At 40.9% G+C, this 22,459-nt stretch overlaps 1 protein-coding gene across 1 annotated transcript in view; it reads right to left on the reverse strand.

The window, feature by feature from the left end:
• Window positions 1-22,459, reverse strand: part of cdkal1 (CDK5 regulatory subunit associated protein 1-like 1) — a 264,900-nt gene that overhangs the window by 105,439 nt on the left and 137,002 nt on the right. The window contains exon 9 of the mRNA XM_053242230.1: window positions 4,420-4,586. Within this exon, the coding sequence (XP_053098205.1) occupies window positions 4,420-4,586 (167 nt within the window). The remainder of the gene's footprint in view (window positions 1-4,419; window positions 4,587-22,459) is intronic.

Below are 22,459 nucleotides of genomic sequence, written 5' to 3' on the forward strand. Positions count from 1 at the left end.
ATAGCTTGCGTTAATATTTTAAAATTCATGACTCCCATCTTGACTCTGACTTTAAAACTTGACTCGGATTTCACAGTTTATCACTTGCGTCTTGAATTCAAAACTCATATCTGACTTCAAAACGCATGACTCGTAACTTACCTCAGACCTCAAAATAGTTCAAAAAACTTTTTTTTTTTTTTGAGTTGCATCTTGACACTCACTTCAAAGTTTTATTTTGAAGTTTACTTTTTTTTTTTTTTTTTTTACTTTGTTTCTGGTGTCGGAGTTTACGACTCATAACTTGACTCCGACTGAAAAGCGTCATCTAACATCTAATGCATTTTTTAGACAAATATTAGCATCATCGCTACTGAATATTTAAAAATATTTTAAAATGTCTACGTTAATTAAAAATTGTATGGTGTAACTCATTATTAATCCTGACTCTAATTATTTTCGTTTTATTATTTAATTATTTACCACAGCATGTGGCATAACCTTAAATAATAAACTAATTGGAAGGTTAAAGTTCACGCTCTAGAGCCCAGCAGTGGCTCACTGACTGTCCTGGAACGTGAACTCACAACCTGCTGGTTGATAGCACAGAACCTTAACCCCTGATCTAGAGCTTTTAAACCGTGCCTCATGAATAAAAGCAGCTCAGGCAGAGAGAGGAGGAAGCAGAAGACGAGGTCGTGAGGTCTCGGTTCTCGGCTCAGCCTCGGCTTTTCTCCCGCATCATCGAGTCTCTTTAGAGAACGTGATGAGAGTCGCTTATGAGCGAAGCCGTGAGCTGTCTGTATTCACCCACTGGAACGTTTCATTAGCCCTGACCTGAGGTTCCGTCCCAATCAGCCTGGCTGTGACTTCACTGGAGTACCCTTCACCTAAAAAGGGTACTAGAGTCAAGACTGCATGCTCGCAATGCTCCTGAGAAACCAACTGTACACTTACACTAATGAACACAAGAACGCTGTAGGAATAAAGATAGAAACTAAACATCCTTAGACGTAGAACCTACAACAGAAAGCTCCCCTTCCAAAATAGGCTCTTAAGCAAAAACATCTTTTGAAAGATGGAACCATCAACCACAGAAGCATCAAGGAACCCTTTTCAGCTACAAGGCACTACGAAGTCTAAAGAACCGTGGGCAATACAGGGAACATCAGTAGGTTCTAGCAAGACGACGACAGAACGTTGGTAAAAAAGTAAAGAATTCTTTAAAAATTCAGAGGGTTCTTCAGAGGGTTCTTCTTAAAAGGTTCTACGCAGAACCACACAACAGAGTATTTCCCGTTCAGAAAACATTACAAGTGCAATCCCTTTGGAAAGACAGAATCGTTAACCAAAGAACTGGATAACACGGGGAACATCAAAAGGTTCTAGCACATCGATGGAACCCGCTTGATGAGAAATCTCTCAAATATTTTCATAACATTGCATTTAAATGTTCTATGTTTATAATGACAAACTTTATTGCTCTGTGTTATTTAGAAAATGTAGAACCCTTAATAATTCTTCAGTTATCTGGTGGTTCTATCTAGGACCCTACAACAGAGAACCCTAAAGGGATGTTCAGCTTTTTCCTTTAGAGGGAACACTTAAATGTTTTCCATTTATAAAGTGTTTCTCTTTCGGAGAGGGTTCCACATAGAGAATATGAACTAAGAAGCCTTGAGGAATTATTTTTTTTTTTTTGTATATGGTTCCTCAACCATGATGTAAAATACTAAAAAAAATGCTTAACCCTTAAGGGTTCCTTGGTTGTCCCTCTGGGGGAACCCTTTCTATTTAGAACCTTACAACAAGTGTTTCTCTATCAGAATGGCTTCCAAGTGGAACACTTTTTGGAAACTAAGAACCTTTAACTGTCCAGTAAATCCTCAAAGATGCACCACAGAACCTTTGTCATAAAACTCCTGACATATTCTAGGTATTAAAAACATAGAAAAACACACACACACACACACTCACACACACACTCACACACACACACACACACACACACACATAGACACACACATAGACACACACATAGACACACACATAGACACACACATAGACACACACATACACATAGAGGGAAAAAAGGGCTCTTCACTGACTCTTCCAAAAAGGATTCTACTTGGAATCGTTTCTGATATGGAACCAATTTGCTGAAGGATTCTACAAAGAACCTTCAGAGGTTCCCCCACAGGAAAAACCACTCACTTTGAGAAGGCCAAGAATGTCAAATGCCTGATTGGTTTTTTTTTTTTTTCACCTCAAAGTCCCAAACATTTTCTGCGTCACGTATCAGTGTTCCGTCTCCTGCTGCAATCTTCCACTTGGCTGATAACTAATGTATAGAACCGGCGCCAGAGCGCTTGTAAGCATTAATAACGTAGAAAAGCATTAAAGCGGAACTGCTGAGCGCGTCAAAACAGCAAACACATGCGGAACGTTAAATTAGCGCCAACACATCAACAATCCCAGTTCTAATTAGCATTTAATTCTTAATTCCCATCATACAAGGAAGGAGAGAAGAAACACTTTGATCGGTTTTTAATTCAGATGTAACTGAGCAGAAACAGAACCTGCACATATGGGGTCTAAACTGTAACCTCAATTAACCTTGTGCAAATGAAACGCGCTTCTGCTAGGGTTTTTCACCAGAGAACAGACGCCACGGAGACGCTTCCGCACAAGCAACCGGCTGGGTTAAGGCTCTAAGTTCACTACAGAGTGTGCTAAAATTACATTCAGGTTCTAGCGCAATGAGAACCTTTCACTGCAAAGGACAAATATTTTCATATTATTTCATTCTGACGTCCTACGTGGATAAAGATCTCCATCTTACTGCATTTCAGCTACAATAGAACCCGTAAGAATTCTTCATTGTCCTTCTGGTGGAAGTCTTAATGGTTCTATCTAGGATCCTACAACAGAGAACCCTGAAGGGCTCCTTGGCAGATCCCAAATGGTTTTATGTCGTGGTTCTTTAGGTAGTTTAAAAAAAAAAAAAAAAAAAAAGCCAGAGGAACTGTTTTTTTGTGTTCCCTCCCTCTTGGAAAGAACAGAAGGTACACTCCTGAAATATTTTGAACCTTTAAGTGTTCTTCCACCGGTCCTCTACAGGAAACATTTGAAGTTTTGTGTAGAACCCAACTACAGAAAGGGTTCCAAGTAAACCTGCAAGGTTCTGGAAGGGTTCTGGAAGTTAAAAACCCTTACTGAACTGTTAAAGACACCCTGAAGAACCTCTTTTACTCCATTTTCTAAGGTTTCATTCTTAGAAAATTTAGAACCATTCAGGGAAAACTCTTAAACCCTAGGTTAAAGCACTTCCATATCAGAAAGTGTTCTGAGTAGAATCCTCTTAGGTGGCTAAGAACCCTAAATTATCCAATAATAACTTTAAAAATCCTTTAAAAAACCCTTTTCTAAGAGTGTACACAAATTTAGAGCCCTTAAAGGTTCTTCAGCTGACCCTCTGGAAAAACCATCCAAAGTTCTATGTAGAACTGTACAAGAGTGTTTCGCTCTCCAAGTAGAACGTTTTTTAGGAAATAAATAATCCTTAATGATCCAAAGATAAGGAAAATATTTATAATGTTGTCTCCTCCTTGAAAACAACATGTAAGTTCTCAATAAAATATAGAACCCTTAAATGTTGTCTCTCTCTTAGTGGAATCATGAAGGATTCCCAGGTAGACCCCTATAACAGAGGGTTCGCCTTTCAGACAAAAGTTGTGAAACCCCTGTGGACAGAGAGAACTGTCAAGCAATCCAAGAACCATCAAGGAACATTTTCAGTTAGAAGTGGTAACCATGGGTGACACAGAGAACATCAGTAGGTACTAGATGGAACCTGCTTGATAAGAATAATTTGTGCAAGGTTCCTTTTAAGACTATAAATATTTTCATATTTATTCGAAAGTTCTACTGTATGTGTTTCCCTTTCAGACAAGTTTCCAAGTAGAACCACTTCTTAAGTATATTAAGAATCCTTGAGGAACTTATTTTGTCCTACAAGTTCCTTCACCCTTGAAGTGAAGTAAACTTTTAAGGAAAATGTAGAATCGTTAAGGGTTCTTCTGTTGTACCTGTGTTTTATGTAGAACCCTACAGTAGAGGGCTCACCTTTCAGACCCATTTGGAAAAATAGAACTGTTAACCAATTCAAGAACCATCAAGGAACTTTGTTCAGTCACTACAAGCTGTATAAGGAGAAGTAACCGTGTGTAACACAGGGAATATCTAAAGGTACTAGCATGTTGAGAGAACCCGCTTGAAAAGAAAAATCATGCTACGTAAATAATGTAATGGTGATTTTTATTTCCCGTTCCAGCTCACTGCTCAAACCGACCACACGGTTCTGCTTTTACACACAACAGGAGGGAAACCCAACACTAATGTGCTATGAGAGACGAGAATGTGGTAGAAACTCAGACTCACCTCCAGGTGTTCGAGGATGTAGGGTGGGTTGGTCATGCCCAGGCGAAGCATGCAGCCCTCAGGGATCTCCTTCACCAGCTCCCACAGCAGAGTGGGCAGATCCGTGCCAATGTCCCTCCCATAAGCACCCGTGTCCTCGCTCGTCAGCCAGATCTCACACACTCCCTCTGGAATCCACACACACACGATAAATAAATTCCATGGGTTCCGTTCAGAAAGAAGTTCTCACGAATTCTTCACTTCCCAACTTATCTCTACTTCTCTGAAATGAAAACAGTTGCTTTAGGGTTCTATGTAGAACCCTTTAGACAACACCTCCCCACACACACCCCCAGGCATAGAGGGACAAGTCGAAGAGCGCTTTCGGTTTCTAGATTTACCCTAAGACAGGCAACTGTACCTGTCCTGAAAGAACAGGAAGACTCCTTATTGCTGGATATGATGGAAAGAATCAACATTGATTCCAAAAAATCTAGAACCCTTCTTCAGTTTTAACTTAATGCTTCTACATAAAACATTACAAAAACGTGTTCACCTATCAGAAAGTGTTCTAAGCAGAACACCTTTAGGAGCGTAAGAATTCTTAAAGAATCCTTTTTTTTTCTGAGAGTGCATGCATTTGGAAAGTTAAGTGTTCCTCAGTTGTTTCTCTAGAAGAACCCTACAACACAGCATTTACCTATCATAAGGGTTCAATGTACAATACTACTGAAACATTAAGAACCTTTATCGATCTACTGTTCCCTCAAAGAACTGTATTTTTTCAACAGTGTACATGTTTGGAAAATGTAGAACGCTTAAAGAATTTTATGGCTGTCTACCTAAGGGAACCCTTAAAGGGTCTATGTAGAACCCGACAACAGTGTTTCCCTACCGTAAAGGTTCCAAGTACAACCATTTTAGGAGATTGAGAACCATTAATTATCTACTGAAGCCTTAAGGAACACTTGAAGAACCTTTTTTTTTTTCCTGAAGATAGTACATTTATGGAAAATACACAACGCTTAAGAATCCCATGGTTGTCTCTCTGGGGGAACCCTTGAAGGTTCTATGTAAAGACTTACAACACAGTGTTTGTCTATAGAAGAGTTCCAAGAGAACCATTAATTATCTACTGAACCACTGAAGAACCTTTTTTTTTCCTAAGAGTGTACCAAGGACCAAGTGCTATAAGAAAGAAAATAATTACTTGGAACTCATTCTGATGGAGTTGTCTGTTGTAGAGTTCTACATGAAATGTTTACACGTTCCAGCAGAGGGACAACCAGGGAACCTTTAAGGGCTTGTTGTAGGGTTCTATACAGAACATTTACGTGTTCTAGCAGAGGCACAATTGTAAAGAGTTTAAGATTTTTTTTCAACAGGTAGGGAAGATATAAAGAGGAAAAGTGGATCTTTGGATACTTATGGATTCTGTGCTTATTAAAAAGGTTCTATGTGGCACTTTTTTGAGAAGGAAACACTTGTAGGGTTCTACATAGAACCTTTAAGGTGTACGTGTCAGCAGGCAGCAGAGCAGACCATTACACTGATATAACGTTAAAGTCCCGTCTTTGTGTGTCTAATGTAACCAAATCACTACAGAACACTGTGTTTTCATTAAGAGTACCGTGAGAACCAAGCGGCTCTGACGAGAACATTAGCAACTCCATGAAAGATGACTCGTCCACGCTTTTCTAAACTGGCGCTATGACTCCGTAAAGACGGAAACTCGGATCGGACATTAGCATTCACCCGGAAAACAGTCACGTCATTTTCCAGCTCGCTTAATAGACGAAGGATCATTAGACACACACAAGTGTGTGTGTGTGTGTGTGTGTAATGCAAGCGAGAACCGAGTTCCGCTGAGATCGTGTCCATTAGCCTTTGAGTTTGCATTATTAATGTAAAGTGATGGGATGGAAAGAGGCCATGTCGCTAATCACGAGTAAAGCTCATTTATAACAAAGAATTCTGGTATTCAGACGACAAAAAACGTGTTCCGCATGCTGGGTTCTCCTTCGTCCTGATTCAGTTCCAGAGTAGGTTCCGTATGTAGAGCAGGTTTCTGGCTGTTTTACAGCTCTGAGGTTCTTTACTGTCAACAGATCTGATGCAGTGATGAACAAATCTCAGAAAAGGCAGCCATGTTGTTCACCGGACCAGAGAACCACAGTGGCTTCTGCCTGAGAACCGTAATACAACTGGCAATACATTTTACTGTACTGGGCTCCAGGGAGAACTCTGCTTTGCTTTTGCTTCACGGCAGTGAAAGGTCACCAAGTGTTATAAATAAATAAATAAATAAACATATGAAAATTATTCATATTCTATAATACATTCAATGTATTATATTTATTAAGAATTATTTTTTTATAATAATTATAATTATTAAGTTTATTACCAATAAGTGCATGATTTTTAGCTTATTTGGTCACAGGACAAATTTTTTTTTCTTTAGTTTGAATTAATTTTTTTTATTTTGTTTTTTTTACGCTTAATTTAACTTGAAGGTGATTAGGCGTTAATGGGTAAATGGTAAATTAAAAAAAAAAGTGGAAATGTTTCTTGTATAACGGCTTTAAAAAATAAATAAATTACAAAAAACAAGAAAGAAAAAAAATTGGAAAAAAGTGAGAGACTGATAAATAGTAAATACAAACTGAAGAAATAAATACAGGAATATTTTTAGGGCCACTGATGCTGTTTGTATACAATTTTATAATTAAATATTTTTAAAAAATAATAAACAAACAAACAAACAAACAAACAAATAAATAAATACTTGATTAATGAGAGCAGCAGAAAGGCAGCTGCTGTTAAACGTTAGGGACGATGTGTATTACTGATCACTCCACTTCTACTCTGTTCATCTCCAAGACCTTCTTATAAGAACACACATTCAAAATATTATTTATTCTATTTATAGAACACACACACACACACCCCGCTGAACATTTAATATTGTGTAAAACAAGTGCTCACACAGGTGCAAACACGGTGTGTGTTTCCATTAAAGGTGAAATTATCAGTGTTATTCTACCTTAATGTCACACACACACACACACACACACACACACACACACACACACCTATGGGTGGATGTTAATTTTTCCACATAGAGAGAAATGGAAAGGGGGATTGTGTGGAAACTGTGTGGTGTGTGTGTGTGTGTGTGTGTCTGTGTGTGTGTGGGTGTAGGAAACAGCTGCTTCTGCTCTAATCTCCCTTTCCTGGAGAAAAACATATAACACACACACGCACACACACACGTTTACAGGTACAACCCAGAAACACTCCGAGGGTCACACTGAGGGGGAAAAAATGTGGAAAAGTGATTAAATCACGTGCGCTAAACGTACACACAGGGTCATCAACGTTACTAACGGTTCATACACCACAACTTCCTGTTCAGAGATTCAGAGAGAAACGGGGGTAGGGGTGTGTGTGTGTGTGCGTGTGTGTGTGTGTGAGCCTGAAGTTGATTATTTTCCTCTAACAGCACGTCCCTGAGCGTTATATTCCTCAGCACCACAGCAGTTTATTACAATTACATTACAGTTCATTGTATTTATTTATTAAAGAACAACACATTGTAGTCTTTATCCATTTATAGTTACCTTTAATGTTATGGAATGTCCATGAATCATTATAGCAGCTATAAACTAACAGTAATTCTCTGGTGGAAAAAAAATGTACATACTGAGATGTTTGTAAAATCACTAAAACAGTCACGCAATAAAAGTCAAATTAATTATTTGCATTTACGAAAAAAGTCTTATGAAATGATATAGAAAAAAATATATTTATGAATTAATTTTTAAAAAATCATTTACAGAATGTCACCTCATACAGCCATCTTTGTTGAAAAGATGTAAAAGTTTGTAAAATCACAATATCACATTAAAGCCAAGTAAATGTTTATATCTTATGATGTGGAGATCATACATAAACATTTTTTTAAAACAGACATAATTATTTTATTAATTAAATAATTACGTCTGTTTTACAAAAATCCTTTTCTACTTATATTTAATGTAGCGGAATGCCTGAGAACTCTCCAAGACGGTACTGCATGTGACAGAATAACTAACTAACTAAATAAATAAATGCATGCTTTAAGGGTGATTTTCACACAGAGGTGAAGGAGATGAAGGAGAGATCGCTTACACACACACACACACACACACACAGGGGTAATCCTCCGTCAGCGTGTGTGTGTGTGTGTGTATGTGAGAAAGTGCTCAGTAAGTGATCTCTCCTTCATGTGAATGTTTACTGTGACAATGAAAAGACAGAATATTTTTATCATCACCATCCCATCTTACAGATTAACACTGCTCAACTTCTAATAAATCAAAGTGGTGTATACACACACACACACACACGCACACACACACACACAGTGCTGAATGTAGAGCTGAACTGAGCTCTGGGTGTGAGTGCGTGTGTGTGCATGTGTGTGCGTGTGTGTGTGCGTGTGTGTGTGTGTGTGTAAAGAAAAACAGATTCCATGGATTGTGAAGATATCCTACAAGTGATGTACAAGGGCATGATTGAGATGAACTAGAAGGTTCTGAGTTTAAATCCCAGGACTCTGTGTTTTGATTGGATCGTCACTTTCTGGATAAAAGCGTCTACAGCAGATGAGTGAGTGTAACGTAAACTCATCACGCTCGGGCGAGGCCGTGCTACAGCTCAGATCCTCGCGGCTGTATTCATGTTTACACTTTTCCCTAATCGCTGCCGCGCGGTGTTTATGCTAATCACAGCTTTTCAGATCTGACGGGAATCTGTCCGGTTCCGTCTCAGAGATCGGAGATAAGACAGATTTGAGAGATAAGTTCCTGTAATCCTCTCTCTCTCTCTCTCTCTGCATGAAATCAGCTCTGAAGATAAAAGACAACAAGTCTGCGGTGATGCGAACTGCTTGTTCACACGCCGAGTTTGTTCCGAGCCCCGGAGGCGAGTTTGTGTGGCGTAGACGGAGATCCTAACAGACAGAGCGATGTGATGTTACGCTGGCTCGCTCCAATAGCTTCCTGTACAATCATGAAGCGAACACAGTCACGTTAATACACCTTCAGCTCTTCCGAGACAACAGAACTCCCTCATCAGGGTTTCCAGGTCTCAGAAAAATATCCAAAAAACCCCACAAAAAAGAGTTTAATCCAGTACAAAAAGTTCCTACGTTGGAAAAGGGAACCACATTTTTCTTGGGTTTCGAGGTCACTGTGGTGCGCACGCATTTCTCATTCGCAGTATTTACAGAATACGTCTTTTTATCAACAGCCTGGTGATCATTATCCTTGCAATATTTTCTTCCACATTTAAACCCATAAAATGAATGAGTCCTAGCCACGCTACATTCGAAGACACTAACAATGTGAGAACCTAACTAGCCGAGCTATGCAAAAAGCATTCCGACCTCCATCCATAATAAAATAAATGGTTCCGCAGACATGCTGTCTGCACGTACACTTTCCCTTTGTTTGCGGAAATTGTTAGATTTTATTTGCTTTAAAACAAAATCTTGGCAGCCAGCGACTATTTTTAAACGATATTTTTAAACAATGTGCTCGCAAATGCAAATTACTTTTTGTCTACATAAGCTGAAAGCAGGCTTTAACCTCAAGTGTAAGTTGAGTTTCTCTGGAGGTTGTGCGATGGTGCGCTAGTGACTAGCGAAGTACACAAATAGCAAAATATCGCACTTGTTGAACTGGGTGGTGAGCTGCCCAAACAAAGCCTAGGGTGTCAATACTTTAACTCTTCTGTAGTAGGAGTTTCTCTAGAGGTTGTGTGATATCGATTAAAATACCCAGAGTGCACTATACGATTCCTGAACAAAAAATAAATCGAACCTGAACGTTTTTACAAGATAAGGAGCCATGAGTCCTGACAAAGTGAAGTCTGCATCTCAGCGCTCGATAGAAACTTGGCCACGTCAATGTTCACCTTTTTCTTTTTTTGCTGTAAATAACAGAGGATGTTGAGCGCAAAAGCTTAAAGGCATTTCCTGCTGAAGTTATGGACTGAAGTTAAAGTGGATTTGGAGTTGAAAAATGACCTTTACCAAATGGAGCTTAATGCTGTTGAAATCTGCACCGATCCAGCGCAGAGATCCCACCTCTGCCATTACGGCCATTACTGCAACTACCTGTTCCTCCAAAAGTGAGCGATTTAGAGTCAGAGACGGTGTAAAATGCACTCCATATGTGACTTTTTGCATTTACCTCTGCACAAAGTCTGGGAAGTGTTCAAAAGACAAAACTCCAAATGCTTTCAGCTTTGCGATTTTAATAAAATAAAAAAAATAGGGATTATTGGGGTGCCGAGAATATTGAGCACAAAGGAGGAAATTAGGGAAAAAAAAAACATGGATCATGTATCAAACTTGGACAGACTTTGAAACCAGGATTAAACAAAACAAAAACAAAAACAAGTTAAAGTTTCATCTCACTTGTCCAGTTGTGATATGCAGACAACCTCATCGACCAATCAGGAAAGATTTCACTTCTGCTTCTTTTTGTTTGCTTGCTTGTAAGACTTTGCAATAAAACAAACAAGAAACTGACCAACTAACTGAGGGCTAAACGCGAAACAGGTGCACACATTAAGAGAACAAACCAACGACATGACAGGGGCGGAGACAGGACAAGAACCAAAACAAAAGCATACGGAGGGAAATGAATAAGTGCAAGCAGCGCTCGCCTGTCAGGACTGAGAACAGCACAGAGACGGGGAACTCCAAGCACTCAAACACAACTACACAACTGTCCATCATTCCTGATTCACATACTGACAAAATACTGCTCTTCTGGTGTAGTTTTGTGATACGTAAAGCATACAAAATGCGTAAGGGTTGCCAGGTCTGCTAATATAATATAATATAATATAATATAATATAATATAATATAATGGGAGTAAACGTGACTATACACCATGGCAGTGTTGTATCATGTAGAGATGATTAAATCTCCATATACACACAGGATCCTAGTCATGGCTGGTTCTGAAGCTTCAGGATCTCCGTGACTCCTTGGCACTGGATTTAGGTAGCGGATATGAGATTTCAGATCCAGGAATACGACTATCCCGGTCAGGCACACTTTTACGTCCTCCATATTCTTTCATTCTCCTCTCGAGGCTTCAAGAAGGACTTCACCGGAGAATCAGAAAGAATACAAGATCTTTGTCGAACCTTGTTCAGTCTGGTGTCTCCTTCTCTCGTCCAATCTGCTGCCACAAAAAGCCTCATTTCTGATTCTGTTCATCATCAGAGGTGAGAAGTGAAAGGCCTAATGGGATTCTGCGTCGCCTTTTCAGCGCGACAGAGGAAGATAATTAAAAGGCTTGTCTGTAGTCTGCATTACCTGGAGTGTTGCATGAATGCGGTAGCCATCCACGCCATGGTGGTGGGGAATTTCTTATTTTATTTATTTATCTTTTTAAATTTTAAATTAGCTGCACCTCTCTCTATTCAATACTTACATTTTCCGAGAGCTAAGTAGGAAAAAGCCACGCGGCAGCAGCTGCCAAGCGCTAGCCTGGACAATAGCGTCTATTCGTCGAGTCTTATTGGATCCCTTCATCCACTCGAATGGAGGTCAGGAGCACGAAGAAAGACATGGAAAGGGGGATGAAGCAGATCCTGGATACTGAGATCAGATCTAAAGCGGTGAGGTTCACGGAACTGCTAGCATAACCAAGTTTCATCCAGAGAAACGTGATAAATAAACGGATTGTTGAGAATACTTCGAGAAGAAGTACAGCTTGAGGAAGACCACAAGCAACCATGCTAATATACCCAGCTAGCTTTACATCCCAACATTAGTCCACTTGTTGCAGCATCATCATCCAATCCGTCATCCAACCCGACGCTCCCGCGACTCGCTGATCATTACAGCTGCCCTTCTTCAGAAGCTAGAAATGAGTATCTAATAGCCAGCAACAAATTACACCAACTCTTCAGGAGAGGTTTTTACGTTATGTTCACACCTCAGGCTCCAAACTGTTGCTAAAAAACACAAAGGTGTAATTATTTAGGTTTTTTTTTTCTTCAATGGTGAGTCTTCCACGGTAACGGTAACGTGGCGATGCGGATGTGCGCTGTTTGTCAGCCAACACCAAAGCAGTAACACTTGGAGAGAAAAAGAGAGGAAGGGTAGAGACAGAGGAGGATTCTGCTTCCGGTGTATTTCCCATTAATTACAATTATTGTCCTAAATAATTCTACAATTCTGAAAAATTACAGAGGTGCTTGAAAGTTTGTGAACCCTTTAGAATTTTCTATATTTCTGCATAAATATGACCAAAAACATCACCAGATTTTCACACAAGTCCTAAAAACAGACAAAGAGAACCCAGGTAAACAAACAAGACAAAATATTATACATGGTCATTTATTTATTCAGGAAAATGATCCAATATTACAATATTCTCTGAGTGGCAAAAGTATGTGAACCTCTAGGATTAGCAGTTAATTTGAAGGTGAGATTAGAGTCAGGTGTCTTCAGTCTTCAGGTGTGAGTGAGCGCCTCTTTTATTTAAAAAAAACATTCTAAAGGGTTCACAAACTTCCAAGCACCACTGTATATCATAATATATAATATATTAGATTGCACTTCTTCTACTGACAGGAAATCAGTGCAAATACATTTTTTAATTGAATTAAATTTATTTGCTTTATTTTGTAACAGTTTTTCATTTAATTAATAACTCCTGTACTGTCGTATATGTTTACAAAGAAGAACCAACCACTCTAGCATTTTATACAAAATATTTTTCATTTTAGTTTTTGCTGCCTTAATTTTTTATTATAATTTTTTTCTGTAATATATGAAACTTGCCACGGCTCAGGTATGACACACAGCAGAGAGTTTATAAAGAAATACGGAAGAAAAGTCTCTAATGGACGCATTTTCTTTCTCTCTCCCCGACACGTCGGCTCGCGGCGCTTCCACAGCGTTTCGAAAGGGCTTTAGGAAGTTAATTGTGTTGTTTGTTGAAACTCTCCGTCCCTAATGGAAAGTGTACCTTGATTACAGAGCACTAATTAGTCTCTGAATCGTGAGAATTTAATTACCGTCCCGCTCCACTCCATTCTCTGAAGCTCAGAATCTGATTTAAAAAAACATATTTATTTACTTAAAGTTTCACTTAACAGACAATTATACAAAAATGTGTAATTATTTAAAACAAATTATTAATATTTCATTCTAATGGTAACAATGGATAAAAAAATTAAATAGTAAAAATAAATTAAATAAATTAAATTAAATGTTTAAAAAAAATTAAATAGTATCTTAGGATCAAATGCATAGGAGTCATATTAGCATCAAGATGTATGTATGTATGTATGTATGTATGTATTTATTTATTTATTTATTATTTAGGGGTGGGGTCAGGGGCTGTGTAACTGATGGGGAAAACTGGGAAAAAAATAAAAGAAAGAAAATAAACAACTACGGTAAATAAAAAATATTTATTATAATATTCTAGAGAAATAGGTACTTTTTTGTAAACAAAAAATGTTTATTTTTATTTTCTTTAATTTACATGAATATAAATTATATATTTTAATAAACAAAAATAAACACCATAAAATAAAATAAAACGGCTCTAAGTAGTGGACTGAAATTTTGCTCGTTCATTGACCTTACATAAATGAAAGCATATATATGTATATCTTATATGCTAATACAGCATCTGATCCAAAACTTGGAAAAAAAAATTTCTTTAGTGATACGTGATAATAAAAATTCACTTTTTTTTTTTTTCTCTGAACACACTGGACATAAGATTAATCAATGATGATCAGGTTAGTGTGATTGTGTCAGCTTTTAGAAATTTAGAAATTCGATTTGTAGTCTCTCTGTTTATTAACTCCAGCTAAAAAAGAAAAAAAAAAACCAATACATCGATATAATCGAAGGTCATGATGGTTTAACTCGACATTAATTCAATAATCTAATTACGCTAATTCACTGTTAGACTAATTTAGCAAGGCCTGGACGTGAGCAGCATGTGAAGAATAATAATAATAATAATAATAATAATAATAATAGTGCCATCTTTGACAATGAGAAGATTTTACATATGCAAATGAGTTAAAAATGTTTATTATTTAGTTAAAGTTTAATATGACACTTTTTTATTTTGTTTTGCTTTAAACAGTGACCTAATTTGTGGTCAGTTTATTCACGTGGCTTCAGTTTTTTTTTTTAACTCATTAAACTTTAAACACATGGAAGAAGATGCTGGTTTGTTGATTCAAGTATTCAAATACATGCAAATTAGCTCAGCACGCATAAACATGCATTAAGAAGATTTAAAGAAGTAAAAATATGGTAAGCAGTATTTACATATTGCGTTACGATGGTTAAGAGTTGTCATTTAAAAGCATTTTGCAACATTATATATATATATATATATATATCCAATTTATACAACTATGATTTAATTATAACTAAAAGCTATGCAATGGTGTGGGCATGTCAGATCAAAATGATTGACAGCTGCGTCTCCCTGACAACCGTAACCAGTCCATCACAGTGCTAGTGCTTAAAAAAAGTGTGTAGGAATCACGAGGGAGTGTTTTTTGTTTGAGTCATGAACATTGCTGTGTGTGTTGGTGAATTTCGTAGATATTTCTAGCGGTCTGATGTACGCAGGCAGCAGAAAATTCTCGTAAGATCATTAGGTTTATTAACCGTTTAGGGCAGAGAGTAATAAGAGTGAAGCTGGGCAGATTCATTCTGTCGCATGTTTACGTCTACAATGTTGTGAGATTTCAGAATAAACACAAAAACATTAAACTACTGTTATGGTGAAACAGCGTATTAAAAAAAAGGTTACAAATTGTAACTAGATGCAGTTTTGCTGAGGCACAGAGAGGCCGAGAGAGCAGCAAAGAATCTCACTTATCTAACTTATCTCACTGTCTCAGGTTAAAGATGGCTTACGCACGGGTTGTTATGCTCGGGTTGTAATGCACAGGTTACACTCAGCTTGTTATGCACGGTTTATTACGCACAGGTTGTTACGCTTGGGTTGTAATGCACAGGTTACGCACAGGTTGTTACGCTCGGGGTGTTATGCTCGGGTTGTAATGCACAGGTTACACTCAGGTTGTTACGCTCGGGTTGTAATGCACAGGTTACGCACAGGTTGTTACACTCAGGTTGTTACGCTCCGGTTGTAATGCACAGGTTGCTATGCTCGGGTTGTTGCGCTTAGGTTGTTGTTAGGCTCAGGTTGCTATGCTCGGGTTGTTACGCTTGGGTTGTTGTTAGGCTCAGGTTGCTATGCTCGGGTTGTTACGCTTGGGTTGTTGTTAGGCTCAGGTTGCTATGCTCGGGTTGTTACGCTTGGGTTGCTGTTAGGCTCAGGTTGCTATGCTCGGGTTGTTACGCTTGGGTTGTTGTTAGGCTCAGGTTGCTATGCTCGGGTTGTTACGCTTGGGTTGTTGTTAGGCTCAGGTTGCTATGCTCGGGTTGTTACGCTTGGGTTGTTGTTAGGCTCAGGTTGCTATGCTCGGGTTGTTACGCTTGGGTTGTTGTTAGGCTCAGGTTGCTATGCTCGGGTTGTTACGCTTGGGTTGTTGTTAGGCTCAGGTTGCTATGCTCGGGTTGTTGCGCTTGGGTTGTTGTTAGGCTCAGGTTGCTATGCTCGGGTTGTTACGCTTGGGTTGTTGTTAGGCTCAGGTTGCTGTGCTCGGGTTGTTACGCTTGGGTTGTTGTTAGGCTCAGGTTGCTATGCTCGGGTTGTTACGCTTGGGTTGTTGTTAGGCTCAGGTTGCTATGCTCGGGTTGTTATGCTTGGGTTGTTGTTAGGCTCAGGTTGCTACACTTGGGTTGTTGCACGCAGGTTACGCTTGGGTTGTTATGCTCGGGTTATTTTCTTTTACTCACCTCCTTTCTTTCCATTCTTCAGTGCATTTTCTTTCATCTCTTTTATCTTTCCTTAATTTCCTTCCTTTTCTCTTTTCCTTCTTATCTTCTTCCTACATTCACCTCACTTTTCCTTAATTCCTTCCTCTCCTTCACTTGTTCTACTTCCTCTCCCTTTCTTTCCTTCCGCATTCAGTTTTTTTTCAGATTTAAAAGATTAAAAATGGAATAATTAGAAAATAAAAGATATATTTGAATAATTTTAGATGGTTTTTTAGACACAGGAGAATTATTAGGGATTACAGCGTTGTTTTGAAACTTTTTTAAAAGACGTTCCTCACAACTGGAGTTACTGTTCTTCACCACACTGTGACGGTTCTGAACATTTTCTAAAAGAACAGTGCGTTTGTTACCGGGTTCTACATTAAAACTTTGGGATAAAACACCAGCTAATATTTTTTAAGCTTATAAGCTAGAACGCTACTAGGACATGGCTTCAGGAAGATATTGTAGGTTTTATTCGGAACAGGAAGTAAAACTCCCTGGAGCAGTCAGGAGCTAATTCATTAATGATTTTTACCCCAGCCTTGTATCTGTAGAATAAATGACGGTAGACTTCCAGCACTAATTGAGACTATTTGTAGGTTCTTTACGTCGGATGCGAGACAGCGATCATGCCGGAGAACGCTGCAGGTTCCTGTCAGGCCGTAATCCGCCGTGGTTTCACCCTCGCTGTGTGAGAAATAGGCTGCTCGGCTACATTATTGATCGCCTTCGAGGAGCGTTGTCACTCTTTCTTGGCTGGCAGCTCCGAATGAAAAGAGCTGAAGTGGAAAAAAAATTCCGAGTGAAGACACGGCTGAGTGTTGAAGCGTCCCTGATGCACTAGTCCAAAAAAAAAAAAAACAGACTAAAGTGAAGAAATAAAGTAAAAGTTGATGTGCCAGGACCTCCTGTGGCTTCGATCGGCGTCTACCTGTCAGTACGGCCTCCTCCTCCTCTCCGGCTCCCGGAAAGCGCCGTGAATACTGCATGATGGGAAGGCGGCGTTTAAACGCAACGGATCGCCGCTGAAATTAAAAGTTGGCAAATGGATTAAAGCCGGAGGGAAGAATCCTGCGGCGCTCTGCGCTAAGCGCTAAGCTAATGTCTGGAGCAGGACCAGAAAAGTAAATAAAAGCACAAACACTTTGCTCATGGCTCTTATTTCCACTTGGCCCTGACTGCATGAAATTTTTATCCATTTTACACTACAGTAATAATTCCATTTAGAGCGAGGAAAAGAGCGAGTCTGAATTCATAACAGATTTCTGGGAGAAAAATACACTTTAATCCGAAACGACACACTAATAAAGAAGCTAATATCCAGTTTTATTACATATTTGACATTTAAATAATATTATTTAACAAATTATTCGGAAAAAAGTCACCTTTTACGTCCAACCTCAAAGAGAAGTTCAGATGTTTTTCTCCCTTATCCTTTATGTTCTTTATTCAGCCATCATTCTTTTCTTTTTACACTGTGATATTTTCTTTTTCTTTCTTTCTGTCTTTCTTTCTCTCATTCATTTTTTTGCCCATCCACTCCCATCCAAACAATTTTTATCTTGACAATTTTTTTTTTCCATTTTCCTGCCTTAGGTTGTTTTTTTTTCCCTTTTTCTCTCATTTTCTTTTCCATTTTCTTTTTTCTTTAATTTTTTATTTGCTTACTGTTTTGCCTGATTTATCATTTGTTCTTTTTTCTTTCATCACTTTTTTAAACAATATAACAATATTTTATATTTTCATTTTCTTTCTTTCTTTCTCAAATAGATTTTTTTGTTTGTTTTTCACCCAATATTTATATTGAAAACCCTTTTTTTTCCATTTTCCTTTTATTTTGCTCACTTTCTTGGACATCATCTTTTTTATCTGCTTTCTGTGCATTTATCCATTTGCTTGATTTATCTCCTTTCTTTCTTTTCTGTCTTTTCTTTGAAAACATTTTTAGCAATTTCCCAATATATATTTTTTTCTTTTTTTAAATACATATTCCTTCATTTTTTTTTTAACTTTAATAATGTTTGCGTTTAAGAATTTTCCTTTTTTCACCGTCCATTTCTTTGGCTTTTTGCTCTCGTTCTTGTGTTTTCTTCTTGATTTATCATCTTTCTTCCTATTTTCTCACACTTCTCTCTCTCTCTCTCTCTCTCTCTGTCCTTCCTTCCCTTTTGATTTAGAAAATTCCTTACTATCTTCGTTTTTCCAGCTCTTTTTCTTTCTTTGTTAAGTTTTGCGCTGGAGTTATGATGTTTAAGCATGGTGTAAAATTTTTAGCATTGCAGCTCTAAAGAAGCAAGCTTCAGACATCAGCTAACCGATGACTCCTGTTAGTGTGTGTGTGCGTGTGTGCGTGTGTAAATGAGCTACAGAGTTATTAAGCCCTGATGCCAGCAGGATGAGAGCCAATCGTGTGAGTCGCTCTCTCTGAGCCAAGAGAAACATGTTACCATGAAGTTTACAGCGAGTGCAGAGTAATGGGACTCGGACTTGTCTGATCCCGGCTCACTCCCCTCCTCACTCCCCGTCTCACTCCCAGTCTCACTCCCCATCTCACTCCCCGCCTCACTCCCAGTCTCACTCCCCTCCTCACTCCCCGCCTCACTCCCAGTCTCACTCCCCTCCTCACTCCCAGTCTCACTCCCCTCCTCACTCCCAGTCTCACTCCCCGTCTCACTCCCCTCCTTACTCCCAGTCTCACTCCCAGTCTCACTCCCCACCTCACTCCCAGTCTCACTCCCCTCCTTACTCCCTGTCTCACTCCCCTCCTCACTTCCAGTCTCACTCCCCTCCTCACTCCCCGCCTCACTCCCAGTCTCACTCCCCTCCTCACTCCCTGTCTCACTCCCCTCCTCACTTCCAGTCTCACTCCTCTCCTCACTCCCAGTCTCACTCCCCTCCTCACTCCCAGTCTCACTCCCCGTCTCACTCCCCTCCTTACTCCCAGTCTCACTCCCAGTCTCACTCCCCACCTCACTCCCAGTCTCACTCCCCTCCTTACTCCCTGTCTCACTCCCTGTCTCACTCCCCTCCTCACTCCCTGTCTCACTCCCCTCCTCACTTCCAGTCTCACTCCTCTCCTCACTCCCAGTCTCACTCCTCTCCTCATTCCCATTCTCACTCCCCTCCTTACTCCCAGTCTCACTCCCCTCCTCACTCCCAGTCTCACTCCCCTCCTCACTCCCAGTCTCACTCCCCGTCTCACTCCCCGTCTCACTCCCCGTCTCACTCCCCGTCTCACTACCCTCCTCACTCCCCTCCTCACTCCCAGTCTCACTTCCCTCCTCACTCCCCTCCTCATTCCCCGCCTCACTCCCAGTCTCACTCCCCAACCCATTCTCACTCCCCTCCTCACTCCCTGTCTCACTCCCCTCCTCACTTCCAGTCTCACTCCCCTCCTCACTTCCAGTCTCACTCCTCTCCTCACTCCCAGTCTCACTCCCCTCCTCACTCCCAGTCTCACTCCCAGTCTCACTCCTCTCCTCACTCCCAGTCTCACTGCCCATCTCACTCCCCACCTCACTCCCAGTCTCACTCCCAGTCTCACTACTCTCCTCACTCCCCTCCTCACTCCCCGTCTCACTCCCCGTCTCTCACTCCTCTCCTCACACCCCGCCTCACTCCCAGTCTCACTGCCCTCCTCACTCCCAGTCTCACTCCCCGACTCACTCTCAGTCTCACTACCCTCCTCACTCCCCTCCTCACTCCCCGCCTCACTCCCAGTCTCACTCCCCAACCCATTCTCACTCCCCTCCTCACTCCCTGTCTCACTCCCCTCCTCACTCCCTGTCTCACTCCCCTCCTCACTTCCAGTCTCACTCCCCTCCTCACTCCCAGTCTCACTCCCAGTCTCACTCCTCTCCTCACTCCCAGTCTCACTGCCCATCTCACTCCCCACCTCACTCCCAGTCTCACTCCCAGTCTCACTACTCTCCTCACTCCCCTCCTCACTCCCAGTCTCTCACTCCTCTCCTCACCCCCCGCCTCACTCCCAGTCTCACTCCCCTCCTCACTCCCAGTCTCACTCCCCTCCTCACTCCCATTCTCACTCCCCGCCTCACTCCCAGTCTCACTCCCCTCCTCATTCCCTGCCTCACTCCCAGTCTCACTCCCAGTCTCACTCCCAGTCTCACTCCCAGTCTCACTCCCCTCCTCATTCCCGGCCTCACTCCCAGTCTCACTCCCCATCCCATTCTCACTCCCCTCCTCACTTCCAGTCTCACTCCCCTCCTCACTCCCAGTCTCACTCCCCATCTCACTCCCAGTCTCACTCCCCTCCTCACTTCCAGTCTCACTCCTCTCCTCACTACCCTCCTCACTTCCAGTCTCACTTCTCTCCTCACTCCCCTCCTCACTCCCAGTCTCACTACCCTCCTCACTCCCAGTCTCATTGCCCACCTCACTCCCCGCCTCACTCCCAGTCTCACTCCCTGTCTCACTCCCCATGTCACTCCCAGTCTCAATGCCCTCCTCACTCCCAGTCTCACTCCCAGTCTCACTCCCAGTCTCATTCCCTGCCTCACTCTCCGCCTCACTCCCAATCTCATTCCCTGCCTCACTCTCCACCTCACTCCCAATCTCATTCCCCTCCTCACTCCACGTCTCATGCACAGAGACGGAGACAGAGAGAGAGAGAGAGAGGGAGAGAAAGAGAGAGAGATAGAGAGAGAGCACAGAGGTACAAAACATTTCAGTTCACAGGAGTTCAGTCAAGCGCTACCACTTTCTCCTGAACAGTTATTTAGAGTTCCTGAAGAAACGAGAATGTGAGACAGATCCCCCCTCTCTCTCTCCCTCCATCTCTCTCCTCTCGTCATTTTCACTCCTCCTCTCCATCTCTCTCTCTCTCCATTCCTCACTACCTGTCCTCTTCTCCATCTCTTTCTTATTTTTCCTTTCCATTTCTATCTTTTTCTTTTCATCCCTCTCTCTCTCCCACAGATGCCATTTTACAGCTTTTGGTGTTTAACAGTTTCTTCTACTTTCGTCAAGACTACAAGACAAAAACATGTGTTTTCTTTTTCATGTGTGTGTGTCTCTCTGTCTGTCACTTCAAAGCGGGCGTCAGGTCGAGCCGCCACCTTGTCAACATCTCGTTACCTGTGGATCTCATTAGTATGTGCATACATGAAAAACACACACACACACACACACTCTACTCTCTCTCTCACAGACACACACACTCAGAACTCTCACTTCAGTGTGTCTACCACCATCACATCTGTACATGTCTTTCCACCTCACTCACTCCCTTGTTCACTCCCTCCCTCCTTTCTAACAACAGGAAGAAATTAAATAAAGAGAGGGTTAAAACATGCTGGGTGGAGGAGTGGAAACACCTTGGTCCTCCTCTCACCTCATTAACAAACTTCACTACACACTATTCACTGAGATCAGGAGACACGAGTATGTACATCCAGCATTAAGAGAGTCGTACATCGCCACGACCTGAAAGACTGTCATGCAAGGAAGAAGCTCCTACTCAAAGAACAGCATAAAAAAGCCAGACTGAAGTGTGCAGGAGATCACCAGAATGGAGATCACTAGGAGGTCACCAGCTCACCAGGAGATGCAGAACATCACCAGTTCACCACGAGATCACCAGAACGGAGACCACCAGGAGATCATCAGACCACCAGGAGATGAAGATCACCACCAGATCACCAGGGGATGCAAGAGATCACCAGGATGAAGACCTAGCCTTCTGATCAGCACTATGTATGGAGGAAAAAGGGTGAGGCTTTTAATCTGAAGAACACCATCCCAGCTGTGAAGCACGGAGGTGGCAGCATCATGTGCTGCTGGAAAAGGGACAGGTGCACTTGAGGAAACAGATGGCTTCATGAGGAAGGAGAATTATTTAGAAATACTGAAGAAACACTTCAAGACATCAGGCAGAAAGGACAACGATCCTCCTAAGCAAACCTCCAAAGTCGCAACAAAATGGCTTAAAGACAACAAAGTGACAGTACTGCAGTGATCATCACAAAGCCCTGACCTGAATTCTACAGACAAATCAGTGGATTGGAAAAGAAGAAGAAGAAAAAAAAAAAAAAAACTGAAAAAGTGTGTCTGAGCGAAGAGGTCCATAACCCTGACTGAGGTACACCAGTTCTGTCTGGAGA

This window comes from Pangasianodon hypophthalmus, chromosome 1 (assembly GCF_027358585.1).
Source record: "Pangasianodon hypophthalmus isolate fPanHyp1 chromosome 1, fPanHyp1.pri, whole genome shotgun sequence".
Taxonomy (NCBI): Eukaryota; Metazoa; Chordata; class Actinopteri; order Siluriformes; family Pangasiidae; genus Pangasianodon; species Pangasianodon hypophthalmus.